Source organism: Megascapheus bottae, chromosome 29 (genome assembly GCF_031878675.1).
Source record: "Megascapheus bottae isolate mThoBot1 chromosome 29, mThoBot2.hap1, whole genome shotgun sequence".
Taxonomy (NCBI): Eukaryota; Metazoa; Chordata; class Mammalia; order Rodentia; family Geomyidae; genus Megascapheus; species Megascapheus bottae.
In genome coordinates, this window is record NC_143537.1 from 14,247,861 (window position 1) to 14,273,033 (window position 25,173).

The 25,173-nt window shown below is 39.4% G+C and overlaps 1 protein-coding gene across 7 annotated transcripts in view; it reads right to left on the reverse strand.

The window, feature by feature from the left end:
* Positions 1–25,173, reverse strand: part of Rapgef6 (Rap guanine nucleotide exchange factor 6) — a 145,310-nt gene that overhangs the window by 19,994 nt on the left and 100,143 nt on the right. For 2 of the 7 annotated variants that reach the window (XM_090320827.1, XM_090320822.1), the window contains exons 18-23: positions 22,385–22,399; positions 16,996–17,236; positions 11,238–11,621; positions 9,182–9,393; positions 7,040–7,163; positions 3,672–3,695 (exon numbers count right to left, since the gene is read on the reverse strand). In XM_090320827.1, coding sequence (XP_090176953.1) covers positions 3,672–3,695; positions 7,040–7,163; positions 9,182–9,393; positions 11,238–11,621; positions 16,996–17,236; positions 22,385–22,399 — 1,000 coding nt within the window. The remainder of the gene's footprint in view (positions 1–3,671; positions 3,696–7,039; positions 7,164–9,181; positions 9,394–11,237; positions 11,622–16,995; positions 17,237–22,384; positions 22,400–25,173) is intronic. The other 5 variants (XM_090320828.1, XM_090320823.1, XM_090320826.1 and 2 more) reach the window with 3 other exon arrangements.

Below are 25,173 nucleotides of genomic sequence, written 5' to 3' on the forward strand. Positions count from 1 at the left end.
TTTACTTTCGCAATGGCTCTGAGTGATTAGAAAAAAGCACAATTCAAATAAGCTCCAGCTTCGCTCTGCACTTTTCGGCTGCTTCCTTACATCATGACCACATCTAGAAATAATGTAAAACAGCAATGATGCTGCTTACCCTAACAAGGCGAGCAAGACCATTAGACTATTCTTGGCTTGAAAGCAGTTATGTGTCTGCCTCCACCCCCAGGACTGAGCCCCTTGATGCTCCAGGTCAGAGCTCTACCACCTGAGCCGCAGCACCACTTCTGGCATTTTTTGAGAGTAGTTTATTGGAGATAAAGAGTCTCATAGACTTTCTTGTCCAGGCTGGCTTCGTTCCTCAGATCTCAGCCTCTTGAGTAGCTAGGATTACAAGAGTGAGCTACCAGTGCCCAGCTCCAAAAATTTCAGAAACATTGCCAGCACGGTACAACAAGCTGCTCGCCGTCGGTGCTCACGAACCTTGTCTAAAATGGACACTGCATCAGAATGTTTTTGCTGTAAATCAAGTAAGCAGTTGAAAATGCATTATGGCATTGTTTTTGGTGTCACTTTTATAGACCCTTGGACCTTTCTATTGCTGTTGGTCAGAAGAAGCCAAGGTTCTTATCACTATTCATATATGCAGAAACTCTAAAAACTTGTAGAATAGGCTGGGAGTGTGTGGCCTAGTGGTAAAATGCTTGCCTGGCATGCACGAAGACCCAGGTTCCATTTCTCAGTACAATATATAGAAAAAAGCCAGAAGTGGTGCTGTGGCTCAAGTGGTAGAGCTCTAGCCTTGAGAAAGTCCAAGGACAGTGCTCAGGCCAAGTTCAAGGCCCAAAACTGGGGGGGTGGGGAGGGAAGCAAAATAAAACAACATAAAAACAACTTGTAGGACAGTTTTGGGAAAAATCCATTGATATTAATGAATTATATTTTCAACCTTTTGGGAAAACTTGATCATAGAGTTAAGCCAAAAGGCAAAAAAACAGAAAACAAACTTTAAGTATTTGCAAAGCCAGTGTGGGAGTCCAGCTTGGGTTTTAGTTCTTTAGTGATGCATTTCAGAAACGATGCACTGCCAATACACTCACGGTGTGGCACACAGGGGAGTACTGTGGTATATGTATGTATGTATAAGTATGTGCACATGTGTGTATTTGTGCATGGAGGTGGGGAGGATGAAAGTCAGAAACTAAAGACTTTTAGGAGTGTCTCACTACCAGGCATGGTGGCTCACCCCTGTAATCCTAAATACCCAGGAGGTTGAGATCTGAGGATCTCAGTTCAAAGCCAGCTGGGGAACTCAAGTCCATGAGGCTTATCTCCAATTAGCCGCTCGAGAAGTGGAAGTGGTGTTGTGACTTCACGGGCAGGGCAGTAGCCTTGAGCTGAAGAGCTCAGGGACAACGCCCAGAGGTAGGGCAGCCCAAGAGGTAGACAGACCCAAAACAAACAAAAAAAGGAGTGTCTCAGGAGATTCATATTCTGATCATAAAGAAGTTTTAGAAAGCCGAAATCAATTTACTTTGCTTGTATTTTCCTCTTTACACATACATGAGTGATGTGTATAAAAACCTTAATCTAAATTCATAGACTTACGAGAACTGCTTTAAACAAGCATATAGTAAAAAACTTCAACAGTCAGAGGGAAATGCAGTGATTTTTCTTAGTACATAAAACTGGTGATATCTTGCGCTCAAATGCAGAAAAATAAAGTTCTAACATTTAGGAGATTTTAATACTACTAGTTAGTGATTTTTTTTTTTTTTTTTTTTTTTTTTTTGCCAGTTGTGGGCTTGAGCTCAGGGCCTGAGCACTGTCCTTGGACTTTCTCTTTCTCAAGGCTAGAGCTCTACCACTTGAGCCTCAGCACCATTTCTGGCTTTTTTCTATGTATGTGGTACCGAGGAATCGAACCCGGGTCTTCGTGCATGCTAGGCAAGCACTCTACCACTAGGCCAAACTCCCGGCCTAGTTAGTGATTTTATCTTAGCTGATTTTCCAAATTAAAAAGACTGGAGGCGCTGCCAGTTGGTAGAATGCCAGCCAATGGGCAAAATTATCAGTTACCAAGTTTGAGCCTCAGTCTTAGCCAAAAAACAAAAACACAAAGAAGTAAAAAAAATGGAGAACATAAAACTTCAAGAAATGAAGATGTTGTAACTATATCTTTGTAAACGATTTCTAAAGTAACAGATTCTCTGCTGTACAAGGAAAATACCTAATGTATACAAGCACCAAGTATTAAAACAAGGAAATACTACAGCCGAACAAACAGAATATAGGAAGTAACATTAAGACATTCGTATTCTAGTATGCATACTGTCCAAGTATGCTGTACAGTAGTAATGCCAGGTTTCAACGCCTGTGTTCAGTAAGAAGAACCAAAAAAGACCAACACATAAATGTATGATGCAGAACAAAGTACACAAGAAACAGAATAGGAGGAAGAAAACAGAAGGAAAGTCAAGAACAAGAAGACCAAGCTTTAACAGAAAGTAAGACCACAAATAAGACAAGGCTCAAGGAGGTGGCTCAAACATAAAAACAAAAAACCTCTTACATGTAATAAATGCAACTGACTTCACAATTCATTAGCTTTAAAGTAAACAAAATCCCCCTTGTGCACCTCCTTTAACCATAAAAGCCATTTCTTCCTTCATCTAAAAATCAAAGGATTAGCCACATGGTCAGAAGGCACATACAATCTTCAATACTCTATGATTCCTTTTTTTGGTTGTGGGACTTGAACTCTGAGCCTGGGCGCTGTCTCTGAGTCTTCAGCTCAAGGCTACCGTCTTATCCCTTGAACAATGCCACTTCCAGGTTTCTGGTGATTAATTTGAGGTAAGAGTCACGAACTTTAATGCCTGGGCTGGCTTTGAACACAGATCCTCATATCTCAGCCGCCTGAGTAGCTAGGATTAAAGCTGTGAACCACCTCGCCCGGCTCACACTCTATGATTCTTAACAGATCCCCACCCATGAAGAGGCAGAGATCTGAGCATTCTTTAACAAAAAATGTGGCAGTTTCTGATTCTCTCACAGCTGTACAGAGAGTTAAGAGACTTTTAGGTAAAGCAGATAGAAATTTGTAATAAATCTCAACCAATGGCATAAGTCTTGGGCAGGCATGTGGATGTGAGGAATTTCATAACACAGCTTGGATAAAGGCTGCATCTATGTTCCAAGAAGACAGAAAGCCTTTATAAACATATTTATACCTTTACAAGGTTTTTTTCACTCTTATAAAATATGGCATTTAGGAGTGAACTTGAATCAAACTGCCTGGGTGTGGCTACACCATTCATGAGTATGATAGGAAAATTAAATAGGATCACTGATTTAAGAGGGCTTGGAATAGCAGCATATGGAATATAGACAATGAATATTCATTACTATTATCATTTAACTGAACCTGCTAAATTTAAATCTAAAAGGGCCTATGGGATATCAATAATGGGAAGGGGGGGGAACCCACAACCCCAAACCATTTAAAACACAAAAAAAGCTAGTTCTAGCGCTTTTACCTTGTTAGCAAAAGGCACTGGTCAGGAATATAGGCTAACAGAGTTAATAGAATGCATGCTATTTGATATGCGTGCATTAATGAAAAGATGCAGTATATATGTTAAGAGTTGTACAACCTTTATTCCAGTTGTGTTTGTCTCTACACTTACCCCAGACTCCGCCACCTCTTCTTCCTGTAAGCAAGAGCCACAAACATTGAAGCATGTGTTTGAACAGGAAAGCACAGAAAAAAGACAACAGTTGAGAGTCACAGAAATTATGCAGACAGAACAGAAAGGAAAATTTTATCAAGGAAAAAAATCATAGCTTAACAATGACTTTAATGAAATACAGGATGTTACTATAGTTAAGTTATGATAGGTCTTGAAGGCCAAAAAAACTCCACATATTTTTCTAAATTTCAGAGCTTGGGCACTGTCCCTGACCTTTTTCACTCAAAGTTTGTGCTTTGCCACTTGAACCACAGCTCCACTTTCAGATTTTTGCTGATTAGTTGGAGTATCATGTACTTTCATGCCTGTGCTGGTTTTAAACCATAATTTTTCAGATCTCAGCTTCCTGAGTAGTTACAATTACAGGAGTGATGTCCAGGTCAAAATGTATTTTTAAAACCCAATTCATGAAGCAGTTAATATGAATAAGAAATATATATATATATATATATATATATATATATATATATTTTTGCCAGTCATGGGGCTTGGACTGAGGGTCTGAGCACTGTCCTTGGACTTTCTCAAGGCCAGAGCTCTACCACTTGAGCCTCAGCACCACTTCAGGCTTTTTTCTATGTATGTGGTACCAAGCAATTGAACCTGGGTCTCTGTGCATGCTAGGCAAGCACTCTACCACTAGGCCAAACTCCCGGCTCCATTAGTATAAAATTTTTTTAAAGGATCTATCTATATCTCTATTTTTTTTTTTTTTTTGCCGGTACTGGGCTTGAGCTCAGGGCCTGAGCACTGTCCTTGGACTTTCTCAAGGCTAGAGCTCTACCACTTGAGCCTCAGCACCACTCCCAGCTTTTTTCTATGTATGTGGTACTGAGGAATTGAACCCTGGTGCATGCTAGGCAAGCACTTTATCACTAGGCCAAACTCCCCGTCCTGTTTTTTTTTTTTTGGTCAGGGGACTTGAACTCTGGGCCTGGGCACTGTCACTGAGCTCTTCAGGTCAAGGCTAGAGCCCTATCCCTTGAGCCTCACTCTCACTTCTGGTTTTCTGGTGATTAATTCGAGATAAGAGTCTCATGGACTTTTTGGTGCCAGGGCTGGCTTTAAATTAAGATCCTCAGATCTCAGCCTCCTGAGTAGCTAAGATTACAAATATGAGCATCCACGCCCAGCTATATCTATATATTTTTCTATAGTTATACTTGTATTTGTCTATCTGTATATATATTTTTTATAGATGGTACCACTGAGCTACATTCCTATACCATATACCGAATACTTTCTTTTTGAATACTGTCCTTGAAAAAATTTGAGCCATTTAACTGATAGGTGAATTATAAGGAATATAATGATATATAATTTTATAAAGATAATTTCTCTGGCAAAGACTTCAGTAAGTAATTTTGGCTTTCAAGTCCAAGTTAAAATGTGTGGAAGCTATGTCATCCAGGAGGGTGGTGGCTGTGTACCTGTTCTAGCAGCACTGGGAGGCTGAGGCAGGAGAAGTGTCCGTCTGGCTGAGATCAGTTTGAGTTCCTTAGTGAAACCCTGTCTTAAAAACTTGTCTTTATGCCACATGTCAGTGTTTGAATAATGATACTATTTTGTTTACAAATGGATTAATGCTAAAAATAAAAGGAGTTATTTTGCCCATACTAGGTAAGTATATACCAGCATAATGAATAATTACTCAAGGAAATATACTGTATTTTAGTACTGATCAAACTAATTTGGGAAAAAATCTATCTGATTTAAACATGTATGTCCATTTCCCCTCATTATCTCACTCAACTCAGGCTATCCCCCAGGAAACAGCCAGGCTTTTTTTTTCTTCATTTCTGACCATATCTTAGAATATTATCATTTGGTCTGACAGGGTCACAAATTCATGTCTTCAGAGACCAGAATAATAGTATGAGTGAATGACCACAGGGTGGAAGGGCCACTGTACAAGGACAAACAACACAACAAAGGCACACAAACAAGCCTCCTCCAGGTTTGCTGTGGTCCCTGGCTCTTTTTTTTTTTTTTTTTTTCTTTTTTTGAGCAATGACAACTCTCTCTATGATCTCAAGAGAAAAGGAGGTCTGGCACACTCCTTCCTTTCAGACTTTGACAATTGCTTAACTAGAGTAAGTTATGAGATCTACTTACAAAAACAAAGATCCCTAAATAGCTGCATAATAAAACAAAAAAAAAATAATCCAGACACACACTGGTTTTGTATTACAAAGAACTATGTATTCTTGTTTCTTTGGGAGAAGAAGGAGGAAGAGATGGAGGAGAGAGAGGAAGAGACAGAGGGGGACAGAGGAAGAAAAAAAGAAAGGGAAAGGAGGGAGAACAGAAGAAAGGGGGAGAACAGAAGAAAGGGGAAAGACAGAAAATGTATATGTGAAGATTTTTATCTGTTTCTGTAAACTATTTCACTTTTAATACTCTATGCAGAGATCTGAAAGATAATTAGGCAAAAATTTTAAATTATGTCTGACACTCTTAGTACGAACAGCTTAGCCACCTACTCGTTATATACTTCATACAGAAATTTGACAGCCTTAGTATTGAATTAAAATGAATCTTAAAAAGCTTTTCTAGAAGATCAGATTAATGCAGTACAATTATTTTCTAAGGATAAGAGAACAATTAAATTTGCACTTTTTTAGTTCTGTAAACGAACTCATCTAAAAAAAAAAAAAGAGTAGCACTATAACTTGAGGAAAAGGAATTGCTTGAAAGAATTAGATCCAGATTTTTTCAAAACTCAGTAAAAATGAAAGACTTAGGCCAGGAGTGTGATCTGGTGGTAGAATGCTTGCTTAAGCATGCACAAACCCCTGGGTTCAATTCCTTGGTGCCACATACACAGAAAAAGCCGGAAGTGGTGCTGTGGCTCAAGTGGTAGAGTCCTGGCCTCGAGGAAAGCCCAAGGACACTGCTCAGACCCTGGGTCGAAGGCCCAAGACTGGCAAAAGAAAAAATAAAAAAAATAAATAAAATTAAAAAAAAAAAAAAAGATGAAAAACCTACTGCAGACTAACACTTTCTGTATTAGGTTAGAAATCAAATAAAACAATTTGGCTTCTGTGAAATGTCAATGATTTTCTTAGGCCAAATTTAAGTGACAACCAGATAGACCTGTGAATACACACAATGTTAGTGGGCTCAAATTTCACCAAGTCATAGAATGCTGTTCTGGTCTGCACTTTCTTTCAGATGTATCTCCTCCCTGTTAGGTTAATGTGAAGCTGACTACTCAAGAATGATGGAGGTCAGGACCTTGGAGCAGTGTGGGAAGAACATGATGAATGAAAACCTGTCACTCTGGATGCATCTCTGGGCCATACCTCTGTCGGAACATCATAGCAGGGTCCATGTTTGCAGAAGTCATGCGGACAACCTGACGGATTTCCTTGGCAATCATTCTCAGCTTCTCAAAGTTTACTAGGCCATCTACTTTGGAGTCATTTCCTATAATATATAATAAAAATGACTTTAAAAAAAAAGCTTTCAAATTAATGCCTGATAGGTATTTTTTCACCAGTACTAGGATTTTGAACTCTACCTGCATGGCTCGCTCTGCTGGTGTGAGCCAAAACTCCAGCTTATCTCATCTTTTTGGAGACCGAGTCTCACAGGGTTTGTGCTTTTTTTTAATCTCTCTGGATTACAGGAATGAGCTAACCTACCTGGCTATAACAATTATTTTGTTTTGTTTTCTGTTATGCCAGTGCTGGGGCTTGAACTCAGTGCCTGGGCACTGTCCTTGGGCTTTCTCAAAGCTAGAGCTCTACCACTTGAGCTATAGCAACACTTCTGGCTTCTTCTGTGTATGTGGTACTGAGGAATCGAACCCAGGGCTATGTGCATCCCAGCCCTAATAATTATTTTCTTACAAAAAAAAGTGACAATGAGAGCTGGGAGTTTGGCTTAGTGGTAGAGTGCTTGCCTAGCATGCACAGAGACCCAGGTTTGATTCCTTGGTATCATATACTTATAGAAAAAGCCAGACGTGGTGCTGTGGCTCAAGTGGTAGAGCTCGTGGTGAGAAAGCTCAAGGTCAGTGCTCAGGCCCTGATTTCAAGCCTCAGGACTAACAAAAAAAATTTAAAAAAAAAATAAAATTTTGAGGTAATAAGACTAGGCAATTAGGATAACTTATCAGCTGGGAATAAAGTTGGACACAAAAATGCTTGAAGAAGGGGTAAAAAGCTAATTAAGACTGCAAACACCTCAGAGAATTCAGAAATATCATGCTGGGTACAAAGTATCCTGCTGATTTCAGGTAGAGATGAGCCAGATTCCAGTGGCTCACACCTATAACTATTAGATATCACAAGTCTGAGATAGAGAACCATGGTTTGAGGGCAGCCTGGGTAGAAAAGTCTCAGAGGTTACATGTCATCAAAGTGCTTTGTTTTGCCAAACTTCATTATAGCCGTTCACCTGTTTTAAGCACTTTTCTGTATGTGTTAATTCACTTAAAAAAAACAAAACCAACGGGGGGAGGGAGAGAGGGAAATGTGGACCATGACATGAAACAGGGCATCAATGTTTGTGAAGTAATGCACCTTCTATCTGGTGAACATAATGTAATCCTTCTATTAATTACAATAAAAATATATAAAAAAGAAACACAAAAACCACAAAAACCCTAACCAGGAGCCAGGAGCGTGACCTTGTGGTATAGTACTTGCTTGCATTCATGAAGCCCTGGGTTCAATTCTTTGGTACTACATACACAGAAAAAAAGCCAGAAGTGGTGCTGTGGCTCAAGTGGTAGAGTGCTAGCCTTGAGAAAGCCCAAGACAATGTCCAAGCCCTGAGTTCAAGCCCTAGGACATGGTGGAGGGGGGAGGGGAAGGGGAGAACCTAAGAGGAAGTTGAATGTTGGTGGCTCAGGCTTATAATCTGAACTACTCAGTGGGCAGAGATCCAAAGATCATAGTTCTAAGTCAGCCTGGGCAGAAAAGGCCAAGACATTATTTCTAATTAACCAACAAAATCCTGGACTAGAGGTGTGGTTCAAGTAGTAGAGTGTCAGCTATGAGTGAAAAGGCAGAACAAGTACGAGGCCAAGTTTAAGTCCTACTATCAGCACCAAAATAAAATAAAAAATAAAAATAAAAATCTTAGGGTGGGCATGGTGAACTACATCCATGACCAGCACTCAGGAGAAGGCAGGAGGAGCCTGAGTTTGAGGCCAGCCCAGGCTATACAGCAACACCCTGTCTCAGATAACTAAAGTAAGAGCAGCATGATCTCCACATGTGAAGTTTATATTTTGAACTAATATATCGAGCACTTTCATTCGTTCTCTTCAACCACATGGCTTTCCCATACTGAAAATTTGCTCCATTTAAGAAGAACATAATCAGCACAGTGGAAAAAACTAATTTAGTAACATGGGAATTATGTCAGTGCAATAAATCACAGTGCTGTATAATGAGCTTAAGCTAAACAGGAATTTACAGATAACTTTTAAATACCTTCATGAAGAAATGTCATATCCTTCTTGACAACGGGGAAGAGTGGAATGATTGGAGGCTGCATGCTTTGACTACTGAGAATATTTCTGTATTTTGCCATGTTTCTTGATGGATCAAAAAGGTCCTGGAGATCTTGGAGATGTTTCTCGTATTTGCTTGGTAACTTCTCCCAAGTACCTCTAAGTCGTGCTACAGGTGCCAGATTTAAGCCACTGTCAAAGAGAAGAATAAAAACATTAGGAAGGGACTTGGGGGAGAGTGTAGAGTCAAGTCAGTGAAGTGTATGCACTAAATTTCCTATTGCTAATGAGTAGAATTTTCACACGTTGAAGTAAACAAAAAGTATGGCAAAACAAATGAAAGGGACTCCCTTAAATGTTAAAAAAGAATTTCTTTCAAACAATTCTATACTTGCCTATTGTATATTAACTACTTCTCTCCCACCGCTTTGGTGCTAGTACTGGGGCTTGAACTTAGGGCCTTTTCTCTCTTGTCTGGTGCTCTACCACTTGAGCCATGTACTAGACTTCCATGTAAGCGATAAATAAAATGATTTAATAAACAGAACTTTAGAAACTTAGTGCACCACCATACTGTTTTACATAAGATTAACACTTTAAAAGATTTTTTTTTTGTCTATTTATGTTCCTGATTCCAAGGTTTTCATATCCCTAAGTATTAATCCTGCCCTGTAAGTTTCCTTTCCAAAGGCACTTTCAGATTCAGATACTCCCTAAATTGAGAACTGATTTATCTCATCCCATTTAGGCTGCAGCTCTTGCTTTTTCTTTATCTATTACCATCCATGTGTAAGCTGCTGAGCAAATGTATAAACACGATATGCCTTAATTTTCTTGACAGTTAATCCTCTGTCAGTCATCTGACTCTATGTTTACCACATTTAAAAATTTCTCTTGATTCCCCCCACCCCTTACTCCTCCGCCAGTCCTGGGGCTTGAACTCGGGATCTGGACACCGTTCTTGGGCTTTCTCAAGGCTAGCACTCTACCACTTGAGCGTTACTTCCAGCTTGAGTACTACTTCTGGCTTTTCTGTATGTGGTACAGAGAAATCGAACCTGGGACTTTGTGCATGCTAGGCAAGCACTCTACCACTAGACTCAACTCCCGGCCCTCCTTGGGCTTTCTTCAGGCTAGAGCTCTACCACTTGAACCACAGCACTACCTGTCTTTTTTTACGTATGTGGTTCTGAGGAATCAAACCCAGGTTTTCATTCATGCTAGGAAAGCACTCTACCACTAGGCCAAACTCCCTGCCCCTCTCTCTTTTAGATAAGCAACACTATAATGAATGGGGAATGAGTGGGGATATGCCCAAAGCATTTCTTCTAATACCAGAAATAAGACTATTCATTCTCTCCAATGGTATTTAGTATAGTGCTTGTATTTGCAGAGTACTCAGAAGCCTATAATCTCAGCTACTTGGGAGTGGAGATTGGAGGACTGTTGTTTAAGGCAAGCCTGGGTATAAAGAAGTTCATGAGGGGCCGGGAGTTAGGTCTAGTGGTAGAGTGCTTACCTAGCACGCATGAAGACCTGGCTTCAATTCAACAGTGCTACATACACAGAAAAAGGCAGAAGTGGTACTGTGCCTCTAGCCTTGAGAAAGCCCAAAGATAGTGCTCAGGCCCTAAGATCAAACCCCAGGATTGGCAAAAAATAAAAAGTCCACGAGGCAGATTATCTCCACCAGTGGCTGGGTATACTCATTATCCTAGTTGTGGGCAGGAATGCTTGCTAAGTAATAGTACCTCCAGTGACACAGGAAAGTACAAACAGGGGGAGCCAAGACCTGGAAAAACAACTACTGGTAAAAGGGGCTGGAGGCCTAGCTCAAGTGCTAGAGTGCCTGTCAACCAAGCACAAGGTCATGAATTTATTTATGTGTTCAAGCCCTAAGAGTAGAACAAAAAACAAATGAAATCTTCATCAGACTTACAGAACATTTTTCCCATAGGCATTTAATACATTGACAGATTTCTGTCAAGATTCCCACAAAACCATGTAGAGATGTGTATCTGCTTATACAATCTTACCTTATTATAGCAAACATCGAATTGAAGTTTTTACATTCTCGACAATGAAGTGCAATTTTAATGAAATGTTTAATAATCTTCATTCGTTTGAGCTGATTAGATTCAGTCAAAATCTCTGAGGCAACCCAGAACGTCTCTTGATTTACAACGTCCTCAAACTCTTTCAAGTGAGCATTTCCCCTCTTGGAATCTAACTTAAAAAGATCATCAATGTATTCAGTAGGCTCAATGTTACGAAATAAATCAAAGTCCCTCATCGACAGCTGGGTGGCCATCTCAACAGTGCTCAGCTGCAGCATGGACAGCTGGCTTTCCTTAAGCAGCTCTTGTGCATCTTCATCGGAACACAGGGTCTCTGTTTCCATGTTATTTTTTAAGTAATACCTAAGAAGGAAAAAAAAATCATATGCATGTGATCACAAATGTGATTGTACTTACAAGAACACTTTCCCTCTCTATTATGCTCAGAATTATTTTATTGTTAACATTTTGCCAAAAATATTAGATCACAGAATATTAGCTTTACAGATGAAAATCACATTTTAAATGAGAAGATTTTTGAGAAGTCTGCTTATTCTGCTATTATTTTATTTTTTGTCAGTCCTGGGCATGGACTCAGGGCCTGAGCACTGTCCTTGGGTTCTTTTTTTTTCTCAAGGCTAGAGCTCTACCACTTGAGCCTCAGCACCATTTCTGGCTTTTTTCTACGTATGTGGTACCGAGGAAACGAACCTGGGTCTTGGAGCATGCTAGGCAAGCACTATCACTAGGCCAAACTCTCAGCCCCATTCTGCTACTATTATTGTAAAAAGTGAAAACAGCATCGATAGTACTATGAAATTAAACCATATCATCAACTATTCACGTGTCAACAATTTTCTTGGGTATATTCTTGAAAATTAAAAACTATATTATGGTCTGAATATGGAATCCCTCTCACAGGCTCAGGTGTTTGATCCTCAACTGGTGCTGGTATTTTGGGAGGCCTAACTGGCAGAAGCAGGTCAGCAGGGGCAGGCCTTTACAGCAACACCGGGCCCCTGATGTTGCTCTTTCTCTTTCCTTCCTGCATGTCATCTTGTGAGCTGTTCTGCTGCACAACTTCCCCACTACCAGGATGGATTAAACCTTATGAAACTATGAGCAAAACAAATTCTTTCTAGGCTGGGAGTGTGGCCTAGTGGTCGAGTGCTTGCCTAGCATGCAGGAAGCCCTGGGTTTGATTCCTCGGTACCACATACACAGAAGAAGCCAGAAGTAGAGCTGTGGCTCAAGTGGCTAGCCTTGAAAAAGCTCAAGGACAGTGCCCAGGCCCTGAGTGCAAGCCCAGGACCGACAAAAAAATAAAATAAAAATCTTTCTCTTCAAGTTCTCTCAGATACTAGAACACAGTAACAAGAAATTGACACAAAGCCAGGCACTGAGGGCTCACACCTGTAAACAGCTACTTAAGATGCCGAGATCTTAGGATCATGGTTCAAAACCAAGCCAGGTAGAGAAATATGCGAGACTCTTATCTCCAATTAACCACCAGAAAGCTGGAAATGGGACAGGTGCCAGTGGTTATACCTGTGATCTTAGTTACTCAAGAGGCTGAGATGTGAAGATTGCAAAACAAAGGCAGCCCAGGCAAGACGGTCTGAGACTTAACCACCAAAAAAGCTAGAAGTGAAATGGTGACTCAGCTTTGTCCAAAAAAGCTAAGGGACAGTAAAATGGTTCTGAGTTCAAGCCCCAGGATCCCCTCCCTCCACACTCCTGGAAGCAGAGGTATAGCTCAAAGTGATAGAGCTCTAGTTTTAAGGGAACAACAACAAAAAAAACCCAAAAATAAAACAACAACAAAAAACCAAGCAAGAGCTTGAGGCCTTGAATTTAAGGCTAGTACCTGCACAAAACCAAAACAAAACAAAAAACAAAAAAGGAACTAAGCTGGATGCTGTGGCTCACGCCTGTAATCCCACTCAGGAGGCTGAGATCTGAGGACTGCAGTTCAAAGCCAGCCCGGGCACTAAAAAGTCCATGAGACTCTTATCTCCAATTAATCATCAGAAAACCAGAAGTGGCACTATGGCTCAAGAGGTAGGATAGTAACCTTGAGATGAACTCAGGGACAGTGCCCAGGCCCAGAGTTCAAGTCCCACGATGGACATAAAAAAAAAAAAAAAGGAACTAATACAGAAAATTGGTTCCCAAAGAAGTGGAATTCTTGCTTTGTCTAAACCTAACCATGTGGCTAAGCCTTTAGAATTAATTTGTAGGAAGAATTTGGAGATGGGATAGAGGGGTCTGGATGCTTTAGGTTAAGCTTAAGAGAAGCTGTGTTGGGGCCTCAAAAGGGCAGAATGCTGATCAATGTGGATAGTAAGGTCTGCATATGTCTCAAGAGATAGCCCCCATCAAGTTCAAGGCTCAGAACTGAAATTCCACATACCTCCCCCCCCAACAAAAAAAGGAACAAAAAAGAAATACAGCCAATAAAAACTTGGTTTTAGATTGGAAATGGACACAACGAGGAGCTGGAGCAGAGCCCATTCAATTACATCCTGAGTACAAACTTTTCAACATTTTGTCCATGTGTTACATCTTTGTGTGAGACTGAATAAAATGGTGACTAATTAATCTGGTCAGCATCCAGGCTCTGTCATGTTTACTACTGGCTGTTTTTAGGCAGGCTTACAGTGAGAATCAGGAACAAAAAGCAGAGCAAAGATTTGAAAAATCCGTAGCTTGATATGAAAAGCCCATGAAAAACGGAGTATAAGGCATGGTTTCTGAGATTAGCATCATTAAAAACTAAGACTCTGCATCTGGACAACAAACAGAAATTGGCCAGACCCCACCCATACCAGCCGCAAGGGTATCAATGTGTAAACCCATTTAAAAGACTCCCTGGAGAACGGAGCGCCACTGAGGGGCTCTGATGGCACAGAGCCACTCTGGAACTTGTTACCCAGGATTCCCTTCCCACTCAGATGCTCAAGCACACAGAGGCTACTACAGCCCTGGTCCAAGGGGGCCTAGGTACAGCCTGTGCTGATGGAGACCTTGGCGTTGTCCACATGATAATGGTTTTACTTCTATACAGATTGCAAAGTCTGGGAAGCCAGGCATTGTGTGGCAGTGTCAGGACCTCTACAGTCACAGACCCCTGAGAGGGCAACATGTGAAGGTATGAAGGTCAGGTTGACAACGTGGCAGAGATCCCAGGATGGAGGATGTGTAAGGGACATAAAACATTTACCAAGGAAAGTCACATGCCAAATGGACTGAGCTCAGGGGAGATGCACACAGGCCATAACCACTAAGGGAGCTGACATCATACTACCACATGCCCTGGAGGCAGGGAGTGGAGCTCTAGGATTTACTTGCTGGGGTTATAGTTCTTCCTGCCTTAATATTTATTTTGTATCCTGGAAGCATGTAGCTTTCTCTTTTGATTTTATAAGGGTTCATAACTAACAGATTGCCTTGAGCTCCAGGAAAAGACATTTGATTTGAACTTCTGAACAATGTTCTAACACTTGGAAATGTACTAAAAATACTTCATTTGAGATAGCCATGAGCCTCTAAGGCCTGTATGTTAAGATTTGAATGTCTCCTAAACACAGCAATGAGACACTAACACATTACAAAATAAACACATAAAGACTGTTTAAATCTCTATTGAAAAGTCTGCTGGGTTTTAATTTTACCATCTTGCCCCCACTTCTAAGTGAGGCAAAGAAGAAAAAAAAAATCCATAAATGAGGACATTTCCACTAATATTTATCCCATGTTAAACACAACTCTCATCCCAGAATTGGTATGGATGAGATTTACGGATTAGTAATTGTACAAAAGACCTTTATTCCCCTCTCTTCTCTATAGAACACCCACCTCTATGATATTTAGAAATGAAAAGAAAGGCAATGTAAACTGTTTACAGCTGGAAACATATTACATTGAGCTGGCATGAGGTAAATATTGCATCAAATATAACATTCTTTCTTTGTGGGGGGGGGCGGTGCTGGAGTGCTATCCCTGAGCTTCTTTTGCCACAGTGCCACTTCCAGTCTCATGGGCTTTTCTGCCCATGAAGGCTTCAAACCTTAATCTTCAGATCTCAGCCTCCTGAGATTACAGGTATGAGCCTATGAACCACCCAGCTTCATAGGTAAATTTTACTTCATTATTCTCTAACAATATAATTTTATCTAAGTTTGTATTCATCTATTTCTTTTTACTTTTTTGTCTGTTTACACGACTGGCATAAATGATAAAGTTGAGCATAGCCATGTTATAGAAGAACCACATGTTTACAGATTTTTAACTTAATCCTTACAACATGACTATTTTACAGATATGAAAATTCAGGCATAGTCTCTGAAAACTTTGCCTAATGTCTCACAGACAGAGCCCAGGGGTCTAGCTCTAAGTACTATATTCTTAATTGTCATGTACAATCTGCAAAATAAACACTTTACTGCAGTCATTTTAAGGTTTCTAAGAATGATGTAAAACTGGATTACAGATAAAGATTTCTTTAAAAGAAAGTTTCCAGAGAAAAAGAACAAATACACTATACCAAAACTAGGCAGAAGGTTATCAAATAATTTTAAGACAATTTTCAAAATAAAAATTTCCCGTGTACTTATAAAGAACTTACTTAGAAAAAAGAATTTTTTTTTAAATCCAAAGTACACACTAATCAAATTGTTTCTTTTTTTTTGTGGGTCATGGGGCTTGAACTCGGCCTGGGTGCTGTCCCTGAGCTCTTCAGCTCAAGGCTACCACCCTACCCCTGGGTCTGGGTGTTATCCCTGTGCTCTTCAGCTCAAGGCTACACCACCCCACCCTTGAACCAAGCCCCACTTCCCATTTTCTAGAGGTTAATTGGAGTTAAGAGTCTCAGGTCCTTTTGTGCCTGGGTTGGCTTTGAACCCTGATCCTCAGATCTCAGCCTCCTGAGTAGCTGGGATTATAGGCATGAGCCTCTGTGCCCAGCTAAGTTTCTATATTAACATATGCACATTCAGAGCACATAAAGATCTGAATCACTTAGTTCCTCCTCTGTAACAAGAATTAGATCACCTTAGTGGTTCTAAGACTGTATTTTCACAGGAATACTAAAATACTTTTCCAACTGTTCTTTCATTATTCTTACTTTAAGATAGTTTATAAGAGCAACCAAAATTGCCTATATATATATACATATATAAATTCCATATATACATATATATTATATATATCCTAGGAAAATTAGTGTTTAGGTGGATTTGAATGATGAATAAATAATTGGGTGGAAGAATAAAAGAGGTAATACTGATCAAGATGCATTATACATATACACATATATACACATGTACATACATATATATGGAGATATACATACATACATATATACATATATGGAGATATACATATACACACATATATATGGAGATAAGAAAAATTTGGAAAAAAGAGCAATTCTATCTTAATTTTAGAGAAATCATGGGGCTGGGAGTTTGGTCTAGTGGTAGAATGCTTGCCTAGCATGCATGAAGACCTGGGTTCAATTCCTTGGTTCTACATGCACAGAAAAAGCTCAAGTGATAGAGTGGTAGCCTTGAGAAAGCTGAAGGATAATGCTTAGGTCCTGAGTTCAAGCCCCAGGACTGGCAAAAAAAAAAAAAAAAAAGAAACCAGTAAGCAATAAAACATGTTTCTATTTAAAATACCTGTTTTAACAGAGAATCTTCAAAACTACACTGACAAGCACAGTTATTTTACTCACCTTCCATTGAGCTGAATTCTATCAGCTAGTTTGGAGAACTGATCTGGAAGTCTTCTCTGCTTTATGACTCCCTCAGGAGTAACAGAAACTTCACACAGAGAATATGTGTCCGTTGCCCCAGTCAAACCAAATTCATGAACAGCATGACAAACCACTTCTTTAGCTGTAGTGTCTTTACTGATGATAATGTAGCAGCTCTGTTGATCTGCTTTGAAAACTCTTATGACTTGATCAGGAATATCTGTATAAACACAAAGACGCGCTTTATTATTTCCAAGGAAGCTGTCTTTAAAGCTCTTTAAAAAAGCAATTTTAAACGCAACAATCCCTTTAAACATTAAAATATATATTTTTGTTCTTGGTAGTTTGTCAATGTAAATGTATCAATTTTCCCAAGTAAAAATATACTAGTAAATATTTACAAAGACAAAGACTAATCGTATTTTCATATGATTCACAGGCTACAATTATTTAAAATATATTACCACCTTTTTTTTTTTTTTTGGTTGGTCATGGGGCTTGAACAGCCTGGCCGCTGTCTCTGACTGAGCTCTTCAGTTCAAGTCTAACACTCTACCACTTGAGCCACAGCGCCACTTTCAATTTTCTGGTGGTTAACTGGAGTTTCACAAACATTCGTGCCCAGAATGGCTTTGAACCCTGATCTTCAGATCTCAGCCTCCTGAGTAGGTAGGATTACAAGTGTGAGCCATCAGTGCCCAGCTAAATTATTACCAGCACTTTGATATAATTATTCCTCTGTCAAGTTTTTAATGAAGGTATAGTACTCTACAATATGCATTTTAAATATTTCAATTATCCAAACCCCGTCTATAGCTATTTCCTTAGTGAAATCTTTCAAAAAGACAATTGCTGATTTACCAAATATGAATACTTTCAATGTGCATTTCAAATATATTGGCAAATCATTCCCCAGATAATTCTAGAATGTAAGAGGGCAAATCCGGTTATATCCCTATTAAAATGATCACATTAGGAAGCAGCACTGTGGCTCAAGGGGTGGGACGGTAACCTTGAGCTGAAGAGCTCAAGAACAACAGCCAGGCCCAGAGTTCAAGTCCCACAACCAAAAAAAAAAAATCACATTTTCTCTCCCCATTGTGAAAGTTTATTCTCCAAAAAATATGCGCCCCTCCCCACCTTTTTTTTTTTTCTTTCAGTTACTGGTTAGATTCAGTAACTCATATTGTTCCCCCTCTCTCTTTTCCCAGGGGGTGGTCCTATCGTTAGAATTCAGGGCATTACACTTCGCTAGGCCAGAATTCTAACACTGAGCCTTTTTATTGCTTTCAGTTATTTTTTAGGTAGGGTCTTCTTTTTGCAGAGAGTTAATCTTGGATGACAATCCTCTTGTGTGCTCTCCTCTCCCATGCTGAGATCACAGGCACGTACCATCAAAAGCCCAGCTTTTGGGGGTCCCACTAACTTTTTTCCTCAGATGATCTTGAATTGCAATATTGCCAGATCTCAATCTCCCTAGTAACTAGGGTTATAGGTATGAGACACCACACACAGCTAGTATTAATTCAATGAACACTAGTATTTCTTCATTTAAAAAATATGTTTATTGGTGGGTGCTGGTGACTCATGCCTGTAATCCTAGCTACTTAGGAGGCTAAAACCTGAGAACTAAAGTTTGAAGCTGGCTTGGACAGATGAATCAGTCTTTAATTAGCCAGTGAAAAGTTGCAAGTAGAGGTATGGCTTAAGTGGTAGAGTCCCATCCTTGATTGAAAAGGCTAAGAAAGAATTCAAGGTTTTGACTGTACGTTCTAGTTCAGGTGTACATGCACACACAGACACATACAGACGATCAGCAGGGAGATGGGTGTGGAAAAAGATGGTCAGTGGGAGAATACTAAGGACAGTGAGTGGCCTGGTGGAGAAGGTTGCATAGATGGCAACTATGAAAAGTGAATTTTGAAACCCACTGGGATTTCTTTTGGTGGAAGGGATCAGGAGAGAGAGGGGGGGGAGGGGGAAGGGGGGAAGGGGGGAGGGGGGGAGGGGGGAGGGGGGAAGGAGAGGAGAAGGGGGAGGGGGGAGGGGAAGGGGAGGGGGGAGGGGAAGGGGAGGGAGGGAGGTGTGAAACTGGTTTGAACTCAGTGTGAACACATATGGAAAGAGAGAAATGAACACCCCTTCAACAGAATATAAGCTATTATCAGTATCCTATATATACTTTTTCCTAGTAAATTACACTATTTACCAACATTCATTCTACTGTAAGGTGACAAGTATCTTTTTACTTTTTATATTCTATATTTAACAGTAAATTTAAAATGTTCACTTGGCTAAATATCTTAATCTTTGTCCCAGTGATTTCTAATTCAGGTAAATTCTATGTAAAGATAATGTTCATATGGTATGTAATGTTATTTCCTCTCCTGTGGTATTCAGGAGCTAAAGCTTCTAGAACAATGTTTACTTTAATGACAGAGATCTATTTTAAACTTTATTAAAAGTTAAAAAAGATCAGATAGGGCCAGGAGTTTGGCCTAGTGGTAGAGTGCTTGCCTAGCATGCACGAAGACCCAGGTTTGATTCCTCTGTCCCACATACATAGAAGAAAGCCAGAAGTGGTGCTGTGGCTCAAGTGGTAGAGCTCTGACTTTGAGAAAGCCCAAGGACAGTGCTCATGCCCTGAGCTGAAGCCCAGGATTGGCAAAAAAAAAAAAAAAAAGGTCAAATAGCATTAAAGTGCTAATTCTTCCTATGAAATAAACTATAACCACAAAAACTTTCTTTTAAAAATTAGAGGAGTATTTATTATTGTGGTTTGTTCAAGTGCCTTTATTTTGCTCATTCATCATTACTTTCTTAGCATTGTACTCACTAACTTTCAGAGAAAAAAATAGACAAATTTATCTCGAAAGGAAAGATGACAGTAACGGAACAGATATGGAGGGAAATTATCTAGAATGAAGAATATTCTTTCCTTGAGAATGAGTGTACAAAATGATAGGCTAGTTCCCCAGGTCAAAAGGCTTCACCTGAATATATACAAACAAAATTCTGGGGAGATGGGTCTGAGCTGCGAGATGCTGCATGCCCTGGGTCTGCTGTAAAGTTGGAAGCAGAATGCTTCATCTAATCAAGTTTCTATTTAAGAAGGATGCACTGATGAGCCATCTCTCCTGAATGAAGTTAAGTATCTGAGTCATCAAGTAGCCTTTTGTTTAGATCTCTCGCCAGTGAGTCAGTCCTTAGTGTGCTGTGAATGGCACTGGGATTCTGAAGCTACAAGGCTTATGTCAGACAATTACGTGGTCCACAAAAAGCAGAGATGCTTCTCTGTCCCCTCCTAAAAAAATTATTGAAAGGAAACTGCTAGGGGAAAGGATTTCTCTATACCTTCTCAACTCTTTAAGAATCAAACGTGTTATTACTTCTACTTTTTCTACCCTCTTCAGGAAAATGGGCTTCCCCCCGCCCCTTCAAAATGGCTCTTTGAAGGCTGAACCTCAGCAAGGGGTTCAGGCTGGCTCTGAAGAATGGTGAGATGCCCTCATACCTTTCGTATTACTTTCTTTGGAGGACTGTTACTCACAAAGACAATTTACACATACATTATGTTCTTTCCCCCTACTGCCATAAAATCTGGGAAGAAACACAGTTGTACATCTTGCTGAACGAGCTGAGAAGCCGTACTCTGTCAAAGCCATCTGTGCCTCATGTGAAAAAGATAAACTGGTCTGTGTTCACCCTAAGGCAATCAAGCATCAAAAATGGATGTCGCTGAACAGATTTGCCAATGAAATGATCCTGAGTATGCCACAACTCAACTCTGATGCGTCTGTTGAGGTAGTAATGCCAACTTAGAAAAGACAGCAGATAAAAAAACTTCTCTGGGGCTGGGAGTTTGGCCTAGTGGTTAAAGTGCTTGCCTAGCATGCATGAAGACCCGGGTTCGATTCCTTGGTACCACATACATAGAAAAAAGCCAGAAATGGTGCTGAGGCTCAAGAGGCAGAGCTCTAGCCTTAAGAAAGTCCAAGGACAGTGCTCAGGCCCTGAGCTCAAGCCCACAACTGGCAAAAAACCAAAAAAACCCCAAACTTCTCTGCCCTGACATTGGTGATAGTGTAAAGCTATTTTAGAATTGTTATGTACATCCTACATAGGTATTCTTTACAAATATACTTGTTAGTAAGAAAGTAACAAGCACAACTAAGCACAGTATTTGGACACACACAGAAGTGTTACATAAATAGCAAATATGAAGCTAAAATAAAATTCAATCAAAAAAGAAAAACAATCTAATCCTAAATTTTAGTAGTAAGCTACAATTCAGAGAAAAATGGTTGTATTTAGAGGTATTTAAATATTTAAAAAAGATCTTTTATGTATATAGTATTGATACATATTTTAAGAAATTTAACATAAAATAGGTAGTGAATGTCTAGACTCCTGGACTCCCACATTTTCTAGAGTGCCAACTATAATCCTGTATGAGTAAAATAAACAGTGAATACTTAAAGGAATTATGTATTGACCTGATTACACACACACAAAAAAATTTAGGTATATAAGAGAATCTTTAATACAGAACTGCTTTTTCATCTGGCTTTATTATTTATTGCTGAACAAATATTCATGGTGTGCCTGTTAGAAGTCAGATGTTCAGGTGATGAATGTGTAGGGATCAATGAAATGAAGTCCCTGATTTACTGACATTTAAGAGAGTAAAAAATGGTTCAAGGTGACAAGTAAGTTCTAGTTCTAGTTAACAAGCCAATCCATGCAGTGAGAAAGCCATAAGAACACAAAGGGTGGTAGGACAATACAGATCCAGAATTGGCACATAAAGCGCAGCGCCAGACAGACTGATACTTATCCTTTCTCTGTAGTTGGATTAAAAACGAAACAAAAACACTTGACTCTTTAAAATAAAAAAGCAAAATAACTTCTAAAATTTCAATGAAGAATCAGGTTTGCTACTTAAAGCTCTGTGCTGTTAAATAAAAAAAGCAATACAAACTCAGGAAAACTGTTCAAATTCCTTGTAGTGGCATGGGGTAGTGGTGGCTCATCAGGAGGCTGAGATCTGAGGACTGTGATCAAAGCTAGCCCAGGTAGCAAGGTCTGTGGGACTTTTATGCCCCAAGTCTGAGGGTTTAAAAAACAAAAATAAAAACCTTCTCATGATATAGCACAGTATGTATACTGATTTCATATAAATATAAAAGCATATATCTATATAAATATTCAGAAAAAATGACTAAAAGGACACATGTCAGATACTGCCTACTTTGCAAGTGGAAAGGGAAATTCTGTTTCCTATTTCATTTAGTTCTCTATCATGTGACCTCTTAAAGTAACAAAATGCTAAAATCAAATATGAGCAAGAGAAAACTAAAATACTTACAGTAAAAACCAACAGCTGTAGGCAGCAAAAATAAAGCAAAATCATAAAAAAGTCAGCAATCAAAAGCAAACTACCGAACAGTTTTGTAGTTTCACTCAAATCTCTGTTTTGATTTAAAATACAAATGCAGAGTAAACCTAACTCAAGACTTAAGAAGAATAAAACTTGGCTGATATTACATATATACTACAATATAAATGTATATGTATATATGCAACTATACATAATTTCTACATAACATGTATTATATAATTTAAAAAACTGAATTAGAACTTAATTGAAAATAGTTTATCAATATAAGCAAACTATCACTAGGTAGAAAGCCTTACAAAAAGTTGTATACATGGGTGTTTAAAATTTTAATTTATAAGCTAATTTTCTATAATACCTTTGTCCATTTATCTTACTGATATGGACATATACCACACACTAAGCCCTATCAGATTTTCTTAGAACAGATTTTAAAAAGGAATATTAAATCCTTTCCATACGCTTTCAAGGAGAGAATAATCAATCTGCAATCAAGCTGAGTATTTCTTCTTCAGGTCTTAATTTTCCCTCCATGGGGCCAAACCCTTTCTAAATTTTATTAACTTCAGCCTCTTTGTTCTCCTAGCTAAATCTTCAACATGTTCTCTCTCTCCTCTTCATACACCATTTCTCACTGCCCAACTGTTTATATCTTCCTGTATTATTACAGCCATAAAAACATTAATTCTCTAGGTGGCAGTGGCTTACTCCTATAGTTCTATCTACTAAGAAAGTGGAGATTTGTAGATCAAAATTCAAAGCCAGTCCAGGAAAAAAAAAAAAATCCTACAGATTATACCTCCAAAATAATGAGTAAAAAGCTGGGCTAGAGATATGGCTCCATTGGTGGTATACCAGTAATGAGCAAGAAAGCCAAGTGAGAATATGAGATCCAAAAAATGGCACCGGCACATGCAAATCATATGTGCCTTCTTTCTTTTTTTTCGTGTGGGTCATAAGGCTTAAATTCAGCCTGGGTTCAAGGCTACCACCTTACCCCTGGGCCTGGATATTGTCCCTGAGCTCTTCAGCTCAAGGTTACTGTTCTACCCTTGAGCCAAGCCTTACTTCCATTTTCTAGAGGTTAATTGGAGATAAGAGTCTCAGTCTCTGGGCTGGCTTTGAACCCTGATCCTCAGATCTCAGTCTCCTGAGTAGCTAGGATTACACAGGCGTGAGCAACTGCACCCAGCATTAGCATGTGCTTTCTAAGCACACAACTTAATGACAGTATGCATGGGTGACCTAAGCAGTGTAAGAAGTACCACTATAAAATAGTGAGATAACATAGAGGTAGATTTCTGTAGCATAAATTTCTATGACAATGTAAGAGAGATCATACAAATGTGCTAGAAATTTCTGAAAAAAGAAGTACAGTAAAGGGCTTTGGGGCTACCCAGATGAGGTAATCAATATTCAAGTACAACATTGCTAAGAGGCTAGAAACATTTTGTTACTTTGTTGGGCCATTTCCTTTTCATTTCTTCCTTTTGTGCTGGTATTGCGACATTAACTCAGGACCTCTTTACTCTTACTGATAGTGTTCTACCACTTCAGCCTTTTTTTCTGGTTAACTGGAAAAAAAAGTGTCAAGAAAACTTTCTGCCAAGGCTATCTTGGAACTGTGATCTTCCAGGTCTCAGCCTCTTTAGCTAGGACTAGAGCTTGGGCTACCACCACTGGCTTGTGGCATTTCTATTATGTGTCATTATCTGAATCTAACTTGTAGTTTTCCTACCTCTGTGATACTTTAATGCGCTTTTTTTTTTAACCTTTCCTGATAAACAGTTAACTTCACATGCTGATAACAATCTTTATATTAACTTCTACTCAAATAACTAATTTCTATATCATGAATTAATACAAAACCTGCTAGACATTTGTAAGTAATGATTCAGCAAAATCATTTTTCCACAAAAAAATATGGGTGCCATGTAGAAAATGAGATATGCAAAAGCAGTTCCTTGAGTCTAGTACTTTGTCAATGGCTAAGAGATAACTGAATTAAGAAATAGCTTCATTAAAAAGTCTTTTGAGGGGCTGGGAGTTTGGCCCAGTGGTAGAGTGCTTGCCTAGCATGCACAAAGACCCAGTTTTGATTCCTCAGTCCCACATTCATAGAAGAAAGCCAGAAGTGGTGCTGAGGCTCAACTGGTAGAGTGCTAGCCTGGAGCAAGTCCAAGGACAGTGCTCAGGCACTGAGCCCAAGCCCAGGACTTGGGGGGGGGGGGGAAAGGGGGGCGGGAAGGTCTTTTGATGCTGTATTTTTTTTTTTCTTTTTGGTGGGACAAGGGGCTTGAACTTTGCCTGGACACAGTCTCTGAGCTAGCTCTGAAGAGCTGAAGCTCAAGACTACCACCCTGTCCTAAGCCCCACTTCCTGTTTTCTAGAGGTTAACTGGAGATAAGAGTCTCAGGTCCTTTTGTGCCTAGGCTGGCTTTGAACCTTGATCTTCAGATCTCAGCTTCCTGAGTAAGGATTACAGGAGTGAGCCACCACACCCAGCTTTGATGCTATGTTCTAAAGTTTGTAGTTATGCTGCTGTAAGAAAACATAAGCCTTATTACTACTTATATTTTGTCCATTCTAATACTGAGATTTATGTAATTCATTATGCTTCCTTTTTATAAATGCTGCTAGAACAGAAAATTTGAGCTGAATCAGAAATAGTTTGATCTTTGTGAAAGCATTTTCCTCTTCCTCTTCTTTGTGCTCAATTCAGTGTCTTCTACAGAACAGCGTTTTTTCAAGTGGAAGTT